The sequence below is a fragment of the Salvelinus namaycush genome, chromosome 19 (assembly GCF_016432855.1).
Source record: "Salvelinus namaycush isolate Seneca chromosome 19, SaNama_1.0, whole genome shotgun sequence".
NCBI lineage: Eukaryota > Metazoa > Chordata > Actinopteri > Salmoniformes > Salmonidae > Salvelinus > Salvelinus namaycush.
The window spans coordinates 45,752,457-45,766,565 of NC_052325.1; the positions used below are offsets into that span (position 1 = coordinate 45,752,457).

The window sequence follows — 14,109 nt, forward strand, 5'->3', positions numbered from 1 at the left end:
GCGCAGCGTGGTATGCGTACATTCTTATTTATTAAAGGATGAACACTGAACAAACAAACAAACTGTTTGGTTAATTTATTTTTATGGTAGTTAGTATGATATTTCAATTTGACCCAAATGTTTGCTCTATTTTTGGGATCCGTATTATCCCCCGCACAGTAGGTGTCAGAAAGCACATTTTAATTGTTGTGAACGCCGTTATACCATAGAAGAAAAGAACGCCCACTACATAAAGTGCTCGAGTGCAATAACTAAATTCACGCTTGCAATCAATCTAAACAACACCGTTTTTTAAAACTTTGGCAAAGGTTAAAGTATACAAAATGAAGTCCACTCGGTTACATTTCTGTTTCCAAAGCGTAATTCAGTATGACATTAAATGTTTCGTCGATTAAACAAATTTACAAAATGTCGGCCAAAATCCATCTTCTCCCACTGCCGGCCAATGGGCTTCCTCTAATAACCACATTTGGTGTGAGTGGAACCGCCAACCGGATGCTTCACATTTACTCATCCGGTGAGATGTGTGGCTCATTGTTCTATCTGTGATTTTACTGTGGTGACCTCTTCTTCGTTGCTTATCTACTCCGATCCTCCGTTTTCCACCCCTACTTGCGATCAGAGATGCCGGGGTTGGATTCATCGCCTAGTGGGTGCAGTATTTCAACATAATATGAGACGTTAACATAGCTAGCTAACTAACAACAAGCTAACGGTTAGCTAATACCTACGCGAGCAATGTAACGACGTTAAACACAGCCAAGCCAAAGGTTTCCCCGTTTATCTGTTGTCAAGTGCTAACCAGATAGTTAACGTTACTATTTTTGTAGTTGATATCAAGACTTTCCATAGGAAACAGTGTTAACTAACTTTGCGATGTGCATAAATAATCGAATTGAGATCCAAATAAAGAATAAATACAAATAGGAAGACGCGCAATAACTAGCTACGCATTTTGTAGCTGATGTGAAGACTTGCATAGTTAACACTGTTTTCTAACTTATGTATGTGCGCACATAATTTAATTGCGATAATTCCAATGACTGTAGGTATATGTGAAGGATCTAACTAATGAATAAATGGGAAGATACCCAATAGCTAGGTAACGGTAGTTCGCTAACGTTACATACTCACTGACTTGGCTAAGTAGCTAATGGGCTAGCCATTTTTTTAAACTTACTAATCAACTTCTGTGGTTTTTAGGCGTTGACAAAACTGTGGAAAACATTGGAAGACTCCCTCCAGATTTATTGGCAGAAACAGTAAGGACATCCTGTATCTGTCATTTCTCTTGGCATTCATTGAGAAAGATGAGACGCTTGAAATAGTACCACGTCTTTTTCAGCTGTAATGATTGGAGTGATAGGCCAATCCAGAGCCATATACACTGAGTATACCAAACCTTTTTTAAAACACCTTCCTGATATTGAGTTGCCCTCAGAACAGCCTCAATTATTCGGGTCATGGACTCCACCAGTTGTCAAAAGCGTTCCGCAGGGATGCTGGCCTGTGTTGATACCAATGCTTCCCACAGTTGTCTAGTTGGCTGGAAGTTTTTTGAGTGGTGGATCATTCAACTGTTGCACATGATAAACCCAGCAGCGTTGCAGTTTGTGACACAAACTGATGCAGCTGGAACCTACTACCATACCCTGTTCGAAGGAACTTATATATTTTTTGTCTTGCCCATTCACCCTCTGAATGGCAAACATCCACAATCCATGTCTCAAGGCTTAAAAATCCTTCTTTAACCTGTCTCCTCCCCTTCATCTACACTGATTTGAAGGGGAATTAATAAGTGGCATTAATACGGGATCATAGCTTTTACCTGGTCAGTCTGTCATGGAAAGTGCTGGTGTTCTTAATGTTTTGTATACTCAGTTAGGCCAGGTTTTAGAACGGCCACCATGTTAGTGCCCATTTACTTAATTCTCGGAATGTTGGCGACGTAATAACACGAGCAACTCTGACAGGGTCATGGCTAGAAGGGATTCAGCTTTGTCAAATTAACATCAAAAGTGTATATTTTCTTGTATTTTAGCTAAACCTTTTCCAAACCTTAACCTAACTACTGACCTGCTACGAAAAGTCAAATCTGATGTAAATTTGACAAACTGGATCCCTTCTAAGAAATCACCCGCTGTAAACAAGCAAAACAGAGCAGTGAATTTAAGACGTTTTTATTGAATTGGCATTCAGGATAATGGGTATCCAAGTCTTTAATGTGTTGTAGTGTCACTAGAATTCTTCATAGGTTGAAAAACAACAGAAACAGAACGGAAAGATTAATTATCACTTAATGGCTATGGAGGAGAAATAGTCACCCTCAGAACGTTCAACTGCATTGGCATAACTCCTCTCATATATAGATATATATATCTCTACAGTTGAAGTCGAAGTTTACATACATCTTAGCCAAATACATTTAAACTCAGTTTTTCACAATTTCTGACATTTAATCCTCGTAAAAATTCCCTGGTCTTAAGTCAGATAGGATCACCACTTTTATTTAAAGAATGTGAAATGTCAGAATAATAGTAGAGAGAATGATTTATTTCAGCTTTAATTTCTTTCATCACATTCCCAGTGGGTCAGAAGTTTACGTACACTCAATTAGTATTTGGTAGCATTGCCTTTACATTGTTTAACATGAAAATAAATAATTTTCTCAATTCTGACATTTCACATTCTTAAAATAATGTGGTGATCCTAACTGACCTAAGACAGGGAATTTTTACTAGGATTAAAGGTCAGGAAATGTGGAAAAACTGAGTTTAAATTTTTTTGGCTTAGGTGTATGTAAACTTCCGACTTCAACTGTGTGTGTGTGTATATATATCTCACATACGCTACAGTTAAAAAATTTGGGGTCACTGCATTGTTCTAGTGGAATTTTAACACATTCCAAGCCAAGTGATTTATATCTGAATAGGCTACGTGGGGATACTGACCATGTGAGCTCCAAGCCCTTTCTAAACTCATGTCTTTGCATGTCCTGCCAAAATTGGTCATCGCCTCCCTTGTTTTTGAAAGAAAATAACATTTTTTTTGTTGTCCGTTTTAAAATAACATCAAATGGATCAGAAATAGTGTTGACATTGTTAATATTGTAAATGACTATTGTAGCTGGAAACGGCAGATTTTTTATAGAATATCTACATATGGGTACAGGGGCCCATTATCAGCAACCATCTCTCCTGTGTTCCAATGGCACATTGTTAGCTAATCCAAGTTTATCATTTTGAAAGGCTCGCTGATCGTTAGAAAACCCCTTTGCAATTATGTTAGCTCTGCTGAAAACTGTTGTTCTGATTTTAAAAAAGCAATGAAACTGGCCTTCTTTAGACTAGTTGAGTATCTGGAGCATCAGCATTTGTGGGTTCGATTACAGGCTCAAAATGGCCAGTAATTAAGAGCTTTGTTCTGAAACTCATCAGTCTATTCTTGTTCTGAGAAATTAAGGCTATTCCATGCGAGAAACTGAAGATCTCATACAACGCTGTGTACTACTCCCTATATAGAACAGCGCAAACTGGCCCTCACCAGAATTGACCCAGGAGGCCCCGGTGCAGAACTGAGCAAGAGGACAAGTACATTATACTGTCTCGTTTGTGAAACGGATGCCTCACAAGTTCTCAACTGGCAGCTTCATTAAATAGTACCCACAAAACACCAGTCTCCGTCAACTCCGGGATGCTGGCCTAGGCAGTTGCAAAGAAAAAGACATCTCAGACTGGCCAATAAAAAGAAGATTAAAATGGGCAAAAGAACAGACACTGGACAGAGGAACTCTGCCTAGAAGGCCAGCGTCCCGGAGTCGCCTCTTCACTGTTGACGTTGAGACTGGTATTTTGCGGGTACTATTTAATGAAGCTGCCAGTTGAGGACACTGTATTTCTGATCAATTTGATGTTATTTTAATGGACAAAAAAAATTGCTTTTCTTTCAGAAACCAGGACATTTTCTAAGTGACCCCAAACTTTTGAACGGTAGTATACATACATACATACATACGGTACCAGTCAAATGTTTGGACACCTAACATATATGGAATCGTGTAGTAACCAAGAAATTTTAAACAAATTGAAAATATATTTGAGGTTCTTCAAAGTAGCAACCCTGCGCCTTGATGACAGCTTTGCACACTCTTGACATTCTCTCAACCAGCTTCACCTGGAATGCTTTTCCAACAGTCTTGAAGGAGTTCCCACATGCTGAGCACGTGTTGGCTGCTTTTCCTTTACTCTGCGGTCTGACTCATCCCAAACCATCGCAATTTGGTTGAGGTTGGTGGATTGTGGAGGCCAGGTGATCTGATGCAGCTCTCCATCACTCTCCTACTTGGTAATATAACCCTTACACAGCCTAGAGTCCCGCTAAGCCCAAACCAGATGGGATGGCGTCTCGCTGCAGAATGCTGGGGTGGCCAGGCTGGTTAAGTGGCCCTTGAATTCTAAATAAATCAGTGTTACCAGCAAAGCACCCCCCACACCATAACACCACCTCTTCCATGCTTTACAGTGGCAACCACACATGCAGAGATCATCTGTTCACCCACACCGCGTCTCACAAAGACACAGCGGTTGGAACCAAATATCTCCAATTTGGACTCTAGACCAAAGGACAAATTTCCACTGGTCTAATGTCTATTGCTCGTGTTTCTTGGCCCAAGCAAGTCTTATCAGTGTCCTTCAGTAGTGATTTCTTTGCAGCAATTTGACCATGAAGGCCTGACTCACACAGTCTCCTCTGAACTGTTGATGTGTCTGTTACTTTAACTCTGAAGCATTTATTTGGGCTGCAATGAACTTATACTCTGCAGCATAGTTAACTCTGGGTCTTCCATTCCTGTGGTGGTCCTCATGAGAGCCAGTTTCATCATAGCGCTTGATGGTTTTTGCAACTGCACTTGAAGAAACTTTCAAAGTTCTTGACATTTTCCATATTGACTGACCTTCATGTCTTTAAGTAATGATGTACTGTCATTTCTCTTTGCTTATTTGAACTGTTCTTGCCATAATCTGGAGATTGGTCTTTAACCAAATAGGGCTATCTTCTGTATACCACTGCAACCTTGTCACAACACAACTGATTGTCTGAAATGCATTAAGGAAAGGAAATTCTAAAACATAACTTTTAAGAAGGTACACCTGTTAATTGAAACGCATTCCAGATGACTACCTCATGAAGCTGGTTGAGAGAATGCCAAGAGTGTGCAAAGTTGTCATCAAGGCAAAGGGTGGCAACTTGAAGAATCTGAAATATAAATAAAAATATATAAATATATCACTTTATTTTTTGGGTTACTATTTTCACTTGTCTGGGACAAGAGGACAAGCCCTGGCATTCATTCATCAATTCATGTGTGCCTTTTATTTATCTATTTATATGTGCATGCATTTATTTCAAATGATGACAGGTTTGGTCCATACATCTATACTGGCACCGGCTACACTTGTTCAGCTGCGTCACCATTGACAGAAACAAATAAAAAAACATTTGGACCAAATATCCCAATTGGTCGGTAGACCATAGTCCTATGTATTAGAGTGCATAGATACAGCGACCGACCAGTCACAGTCAGATGTATTGAAATACAATACTTTTGTATTAGAGAGTGCATCGATGCAGCAGTCATCAGTCACCATTTCAGGAGCTGTTATTGAGGATGTGGTTCTGATAATCTCCTCATGCAGTGTCAGCAGATTCTGAGTCATCTCCAAGGACAGGTCAGGGGAGTGGATTCCGCTGAAATCTCTGATGTAAGTCAACACATTGCCACTGTCCTTTCTCTCCCTAAAATGAACCATATTTACATGATCTGATTTTGTAACACGTTTTCTACCTTTTTCTGTACAGAAGTTTCAAAGAGCTGGGATCCGACTTGACCAAGAGGCTCTACAGGAGGTTGTCCAATTTCTCTTCTTAACGTTCAGGTATTGTAGCTGTTTGTGATCCGCAACCAACTTCTACACTCATCGGCAAGTTGCCAAAAAAATACTATATCCGGCGTTCAGCACATCGATTTTGTTTGCTCTCCTTTTGGGATAGGTCAGGAACCAGTGGTGGGTAGTGGCTCCAGGGCCATGGCTATGATTTGTTACATTTAACATTTACATTTAAGTCATTTAGCAGACGCTCTTATCTAGAGCGACTTACAAGTTGGTGCATTCACCTTATGATATCCAGTGGAACAACCACTTTACAATAGTGCATCTAACTCTTTTAAGGGGGGGGGGGGGGGTAGAAGGATTACTTTATCCTATCCTAGGTATTCCTTAAAGAGGTGGTGTTTCAGGTGTTTCCGGAAGGTGGTGATTGACTCCGCTGACCTGGCGTCATGGGGGAGTTTGTTCCACCATTGGGGTGCCAGAGCAGCGAACAGTTTTGACTGGGCTGAGCGGGAGCTGTACTTCCTCAGAGGTAGGGAGGCGAGCAGGCCAGAGGTGGATGAACGCAGTGCCCTTGTTTGGGTGTAGGGCCTGATCAGAGCCTGAAGGTACGGAGGTGCCGTTCCCCTCACAGCTCCGTAGGCAAGCACCATGGTCTTGTAGCGGATGCGAGCTTCAACTGGAAGCCAGTGGAGAGAGCGGAGGAGCGGGGTGACGTGAGAGAACTTGGGAAGGTTGAACACCAGACGGGCTGCGGCGTTCTGGATGAGTTGTAGGGGTTTAATGGCACAGGCAGGGAGCCCAGCCAACAGCGAGTTGCAGTAGTCCAGACGGGAGATGACAAGTGCCTGGATTAGGACCTGCGCCGCTTCCTGTGTGAGGCAGGGTCGTACTCTGCGAATGTTGTAGAGCATGAACCTACAGGATTACCAATTACTAAAGTAATTGGTTTTATTTATTTGGAGAGTCATAAGGATATTCCATGGTGGGTGAGTTGTGGGTTTAAATGCATTTGGAAAGTATAGAGACCCCTTTTACACATTTTTGTTACGTTACAGCTATATTTTAAAATTGATGAGGAAATGTAATTTTTAATCTGTCGACACACAATTTCCCATAATGACAAAGCGGGAACAGGTTTTCATCATTCTTTTGCAAATGTATTTAATAATAATAAAGTAAACATTTGCATAAGTATTCAGACCCTTTGCTATGAGACTCGAAATTCAGCTCAGGTGCATCCTGTTTCCATTGATCATCCTTGATGTTTCTACAACTTGATTGGAGTCCAGCTGTGGTAAATTCAATTGATTGGACATGATTTGGAAATGCACACACCTGTCTATATAAGGGCCCATGGTTGACAGGGCATGTCAGAGCAAAAACCAAGCCATGTGGTCGAAGGAATTGTCTGTAGAGCTCCGAGACAGGATTGTGTCGAGGCACAGATCTGGGAAAGGGTACCAAACGATTACTGCAGCATTTAAGGTCCCTCAAGAACCCAGTGGTCTCCATCATTCTTAAATGGAATAGGTTTGGAACCACCAAGACTCTTCCTAGAGCGGGCCTCCCAGCCAAACTGAGCAATCGGGGTAGAAGGGCCTTGGTCAGGGAGGTGACCTAGAACCCTATGGTCACTCTGACAGAACTCCAGAGTTCCTCTGTGGAGATGGGAGAACCTTCCAGAAGGACAACCATCTCGCGCTCCACCAATCAGGCCTTTATGGTAGAGTGGCCAGACGGAAGCCACTCCTCAGTAAAAGGCACATGACAGCCCGCTTTAGTTTGCCAAAAGGACTCAGACCATGAGAAACAAGATTCTCTGGTCTGATGAAACCAAGATTGAACTCTTTGGCCTGAATGCCAAGTGTCACGTGTGGAGTAAACCTGGCACCATCCGTACGGTGATGCATGGTGGTGGGAGCATCATGCTGTGGGGATGTTTTTCAGGGACTGGGAGATTAGTCAGGATCAAGGGAAAGCTGAACGGAGTAAAGTACACAGAGATCCTTGATGAAAACCTGCTCAGGACTTCATACTGGGGCGAACGTTCACCTTCCAACAGGACAATGACCCTAAGCACACAGCCAAGACAATGCAGGAGTGGCTTCGGGACAAGTCTCCAAATGTCCTTGTGGCCCAGCCAAAGCCCAGACTTGGAACATCTCTGGAGAGACTTGAAAATAGCTGTGCAGCGACGCTCCCCATCCAACCTGACAGAGCTTGAGAAGAATGGGAGAAGCTCCCCAAATACAGGTATGCCAAGCTTGTAGTCATACCCAAGAAGACTGAAGGTTATAATCGCTGCCAAAGGTGCTTCAACAAAGTACTGAAAGGTTCTGAATATTTTGTGATATTATGTGATATAAGTTTTTCTAAATGTGCAAAAATTTCTATTAACCAGTTTTTACTTTATCATTATGGGGTATCGTGTGTAGATTTCTGAGAATTTCAGAATGAGGCTGTAACGTAACAAAATGTGGAAAAGGGGAAGGGGTCCAAATTCACTGTATATGTTGACTGGGTCCAGACGTCTGTGTTAAATTAACACATTTGTTCTATTTTGAACAGGTCGACTGAAAAGAACAACCTCTCTGCTGATGTACTGGTAGCTAGGCTGGGAGAGGGCAGCAGTAAGTGGTCCAAAACTGCCCTTCAGGTGCTCCACCGGCTATGGAGTGACCAGGGTACCCTAGTCAACACGCACCAAGAGTCCCAAGCCATGCTCAGCATCGGACAGGTAGGCCTACACCCGGCTACTGGAGCCCACCAAAACAATGGATTCTTCTCTTGCCTAATTCCAGGTCAACTCCTTGCTCCTTAGCCTGTTCCCATATCTATCGTTGCTGTATAGCCAAGTCCTATGGACCACCAGGCTAGCTCCTACGCCATAGGTACTTGTGTATATTTGAAATGGTTGGATATGGTTTCGAAATTATAGAGGGCAAGGTATAGCAAGGAAGTATGCAGCCCTTGAAGTGGCCAGAAGTTTTGGAATTGGGTATTGGAATCTCCTAATTAAGGATGGGGAATTGTACCCACAAAGGGCATGTGTGAGTGCAGGCTTTTGCCCCAGACAAAGCTACAGTATAATACACCTAATTCAGCTTATCAACCCATCATAGTCTCCCACAACAAGACTGAAGCCACTTTCCAGAGCGTCTGCAAAGCAGTCACACTGCACAAATTGATCAATGATTGAATGCCGTCTTATCTACAGTGTCCTTATTTAAAAGTTGCATCGTACCATTGTTGCCATTTAATGCTAGTTTGACCTCCAGCAGGAATTTTAGTTGGCGTCTTATCAAGCTTGTTGGCGCTTGCTTACTTTTCCACATAATCCGACAGCGGTCCATGCCTGCCAAACGTTTTGATTGCTATACCCTATCCGAAAGAGCATTTTCCCAAGGTTTTTAATGAACCTTGTTTTGCCAAACAACACACTGTTTTACAGATGGTCTCCCTTTCAAAATGTTTTCCTACAATAACCATAGCGCCATGCCCACTGATGATAGTCCCCAAATCGATATTTGCTAATGATCATTTTATTGGATTCTGTTATATTCCGTCATTCATTGTTGTAAAGGTCTGGAGAATGTAAGCATGTGATGTCTGCTAAATTAACAAAACATGCTGTTCTGTTATTTTGATATAAATTGTCTTAGTACCATGTTTTTTTATGAACTCAACACAATGTTAATAGATTTATTTGTGATTGTGTCTATTACATTGATTTATTAGACTGGCGGTTATTGGTAGGCTACTCGATTCCCGGCTATTCTACTGTTAAAATGCACATGGTGCAGCAGACCATGGCGCTTTGAGGAAGAAATGGATAAAGTTTGTCTTATGATATTTATCTCAATGTAAGGCCACTGCTGGAGTGTAAAATACACATTATTTACAGAAGTCAGGGACAGATGGGTTCAAGGTTTTTATTGAAATGACATGGGCCTATAGCAGTCCTGTTTACTGTAGGTATTAAAAAATATATATGTATTTATAAATAACTAGGCAAGTCAGTTAAGAACAAACTCTTATTTACAATGACGGCCTACACCGGCCAAATCCGGACGACGCTGGGCCAATTTCGCACTGCCCTACGGGACTCCAAATCACGGCCGGTTTTTATACAGCCTGGATTCGAACCAGGTTGTATGTAGTGAGATGCAGTTCCTTAGATCGCTGCGCCACTCGGGAACCCTAACTTACTTATTGGCATAAAGGCCTACTTAAATATACAGTATATCAATCAATATTTCGTTAAGTCATCACACAGCATACAAGTCATCCATGTCTTTAAATACAGTCAAGTACTTCAGTTATACTACTTACTGAGTGAGGTGATACTTTTTTGTACTTTTTCCCGTACTGGTCCCTCTGTGGGAATCGAACCCACAATCCATACTTTTTAAATATACTGTAAATGCTTTGCCATCTGTAGTTGCAAGTGAGCTGTTGATTTAACCCCTGGTGTGCCTGTCTAGCTGGTGGACATGCAGTGGAAGCTGGGCATGGCGGTGAGCTCGGACACCTGTCGCTCTCTCAACTCCCCCCACGTCTCCCTCCTGTTGAAGATCGCAGACACCTCTGGACAGATCTCCCAGCGGTCCTTTGAAATGACCATTGCACAATTCCAGGTCAGTTTATTCTTCATCTTAAAGCAATGGATGAGTGATGTTTGAGATGATTGAAGGTTTTGCTTATATGGCGCTAGTGTACAACCGTCCTTTACTCTATGTAAAATACCTTACGCAGTTTACCCCAACACTTTAGGATCCTGCTCTGTTGGTAACCCGGCCTGTTGTGTGTGTGAGAGGGAAACATTGCATCAGAAAAACAATTCTGAACAAATTACGATCTATTCTATTTACTGACAGACTTTTCCTACTCTCTTTGCAGAACTTCTACAGGCAATTCAAGGAGATGGCAGCTGTTTTGGAAACAGTATGACGTTCTATGGCCCAGAAACCCCTCCTTGATGAGAATGCCATGCCCTTATTTACGTTATTGGTAATGTTTACGCTCAATAGCATTTTGTGTCCACGAATGCTGAATTCCAGTGGTGTAAAAAATACTTTAAGGTATCTGTACTTTACTATTTATATTTTTACTTCACTACGTTCCCAAAGACAATTATGTACTTTTTACCCTATACATTTTCCCTAACACCCAAAAGTACTCGTTACATTTTGAATGCTTAGCAGGACAGAACATGGTCTAATTCGCACACTTATTAAGAGAACATCCCTAGTCATCCTTACTGCCTCTGATCTGACAGACTGACAGATCTGACACAAATGCTTTGTTTGTAAAAAAAAATAAAAAATAAATGGGGAAAAAATGGAGTAAAACCTGCCTCAGTTTACTGAATACCTTTCCCTGGGATCGAGTTTTATTTTTCAGTGCGACAATACACCAAAATGGCTTTCCAAGAGATTGCGTGTTCCTTAGTGGTCCAGTCTTAAGTCAATCAATGAACCCCAACAAAATTGACTGAGCTTGAGCAATTTTGACAAAACAATGGATATACAGGTTATTGGGCCACCACGAGCCAGAACAGCTTCAATGCACCTTTGCATAGATTCTGTAAGTGTCGAACTCTATTGCAGGGATGAGACATCCATTAGTTTTGTTGGTAGTGGTGGAAAACATTGCTTCGGGCGCTGCTCCAGAATCACCCATAGGTGTTCAATTGGTTGAGATGTTGTGACTGAGAAGACTGGCATATGATTTACATCGTTTTCATGCTCATCAAACCATCACTCAACTCTAAGGTGTAAATGTTTTAATTTAGGTATAAAATACAAATTTCACTTTGAACATGTGGAGCAGGTTGTGTAGATTAGTAGGGGGGAATTTTTTTTAAAGATTTTTGAAAACTGAAAGGGCTGTGTAGTATTGTTAAAGGGTTTGGGAGTGTAGTCTGGCTGATTCCAAACTCGAAGTCCTCCTGACTTCAGAGTCTGGGGAGGCTGTTTGTCGGCATGATGCAACGAAAATGAAGGTGGCTGTTCTTTTAATGGTTGGTTCTCCTTTCTGTCTCACACAAACACCCAAGGTGACAGCCACACACAGCCCCCGTGCGCCGCCCCCTTCCATTACAACGGATGGATTTTCAAATCCCCCCCAAAAAAGCTCACTCTATTTCTGATATTGTACCAACAAGCAAACTCCTGTCCAGAACAGCGGGGTACAACTGTCCCTCGCTGTGTACCGTGTGGGTTGCGTCAGCCAGGCTAGTGAGTGTGCACTTGGGAAGAAACAGATCATTCAGGTTGTCTCTTTAATTCCCGCGTGCAGCGTTAACTAACGTATTTCATGAATATACCTGGTGGTGCCTATTATTCTTATTTGTGACAAATCACTCGTGCTCTTATTCTATCTTTTGAATGATTCTGAAAGGAGCTGTTACTTTTAGTAATGTGTTATGCATTCCTATTGATGTATACATTAAATATTCCTTTGCCTTTTACTTATTTTTTTTGCACTTTGACCAGGGTAGTACGTCTTTATATCTGTAATGTTGTCTGTCGTTTTCATCACGAATGGACTAAATAACGAGTAAAAAAATGTGTTACATTTTTTTTCATTTGGTACAGACAGCCATTTGGTTTTGGGGTCAGTTCCATTTCAATTCAGGAGACAAATACATTTTCCAATCCCAGGCGAGTGTGTGAGCTATTATATGTTGCTGATAACTCCGACCCCTTATGTGTGTGCACCTTGAAAGGTTAGCTTTCAGTATTGGCCAGAAACGGACAGTATGGGAAAATGCCAGATGGGCTGGTCCATCTTTAGCCTTCTAGGAAAAACAAATATGCTGACCACACGACTGAACAGTCATCCAGGTGTGACAAAACTAGGGCCTGTAGGACCTGCCTTGTTGCTAGTGCTGTTAAGACGGTAGAGCAGCGCTTTATTATGGACATACTTCTCATCTTCGCTACTATTGCTACTATGTTTTGACCATGACAGTTTACAATTTTATTTTTTACTTTTTTTACTTCACCTTTATTTAACCAGGTAGGCTAGTTGAGAACAAGTTCTCATTTACAACTGCGACCTGGCCAAGATAAAGCAAAGCAGTGCGACAGAAACAACAACACAGAGTTACATGGAATAAACAAGCGTACAGTCAACACAATAGAAAAAAAGAAAGTCTAAATACAGTGTGTGAAAATGGCATGAGGAGGTATGGCAATAAATAGGCCATAGTAGCAAAGTAATTACAATTTAGCAAATTAACACTGGAGTGATAGATGTGCAGATGATGATGTGCAAGTAGAAATACTGGTGTGCAGAAAAGTAAATAAAAACAATATGGGGATGAGGTAGGTAGATTGGATGGGCTATGTACAGCTGCAGCGATCGGTTAGCTGCTCAGATAGCTGCTGATTTAAAGTTAGTGAGGGAGATATAAGTCTCCAACTTAAGTGATTTTTGCTATTCGTTCCAGTCATTGGCAGCAGAGAACTGGAAGGAAAGGCGGCCAAAGGAGGTGTTGGCTTTGGGGATGACAAGTGAAATATACCTGCTGGAGCGCGTGCTACGGGTGGGTGTTGTTATTGTGACCAGTGAGCTGAGATAAGGTGGAGCTAGATGACCTGGAGCCAGTGGGTCTGGCGACGAATATGTAGCGAGGGCCAGCCGACGAGAGCATACAGGTCGCAGTGGTGGGTGGTGTATGGGGCTTTGTTGACAAAACGGATGGCACTGTGATAGACTGCATCCAGTTTGCAGAGTAGAGTGTTGGAGTCTATTTTGTAGATGACATCGCCGAAGTCGAGGATCGGTAGGATAGTCAGTTTTACGAGGGTATGTTTGGTGGCGTGAGTGAAGGGAGGCTTTGTTGCGAAATAAGAAGCCGATATTTGGATTTAATTTTGGATTGGAGATGTTTAATATGAGTCTCGAAGGAGAGTTTTGTCTAGCCAGACACCTATGTATTTGTAGTTGTCCACATATTCTAAGTCGGAACTGTCCAGAGTAGTGATGCTAGTCGGGCGGGCGGGTACGGGCAGCGAACGGTTGAAAAGCATGCATTTAGTTTTACTAGCGTTTTTAAGAGCAGTTGGAGGCCTCTTTTTTTTCTTTGGATATTGAGCCACTGGCAGAAGCTTTTAGATCTCATCCATCCATCCACGGCGTTTGTATAGGTGGTGGCGAACATCTGGCCTCGTTATATGCTGATGACATTTTGCTTTACCTCACTAAA

The 14,109-nt window shown here is 41.9% G+C and overlaps 1 protein-coding gene across 4 annotated transcripts; it reads left to right on the forward strand.

The window, feature by feature from the left end:
* The first annotated feature begins 502 nt into the window (after positions 1 to 502).
* On the forward strand, positions 503 to 11,292 carry commd6 (COMM domain containing 6). 4 transcript variants are annotated; one of them, XM_039015076.1, is made up of 7 exons: positions 503 to 649; positions 1,204 to 1,262; positions 5,697 to 5,762; positions 5,860 to 5,936; positions 8,463 to 8,631; positions 10,379 to 10,531; positions 10,794 to 11,292. In XM_039015076.1, exons 1-7 carry the CDS (start codon positions 625 to 627, stop codon positions 10,842 to 10,844), a joined length of 600 nt encoding a protein of 199 aa, XP_038871004.1. In that variant the 5' UTR covers positions 503 to 624; the 3' UTR covers positions 10,845 to 11,292. The 4 variants fall into 4 exon arrangements, with proteins under 4 accessions (XP_038871004.1, XP_038871005.1, XP_038871006.1 ...); XM_039015077.1 differs by having other exon boundaries at positions 596 to 649; positions 5,615 to 5,762; positions 10,794 to 11,224; XM_039015078.1 differs by having other exon boundaries at positions 635 to 653; positions 5,615 to 5,762; positions 10,794 to 11,224.
* The last annotated feature ends 2,817 nt before the right edge of the window (positions 11,293 to 14,109 follow it).

What these genes read in the sequence shown, in the direction of transcription:
- commd6 (XM_039015076.1), top strand. Translation starts at nt 625, where the DNA reads ATGCCGGGGTTGGATTCATCGCCTA. An exon ending in ATTCCGCTGAAATCTCTGAT is followed by an intron (nt 5,763 to 5,859) that starts GTAAGTCAACAC and finishes TTTTCTGTACAG; the next exon opens with AAGTTTCAAAGAGCTGGGAT. An exon ending in TTTCTCTTCTTAACGTTCAG is followed by an intron (nt 5,937 to 8,462) that starts GTATTGTAGCTG and finishes TATTTTGAACAG; the next exon opens with GTCGACTGAAAAGAACAACC.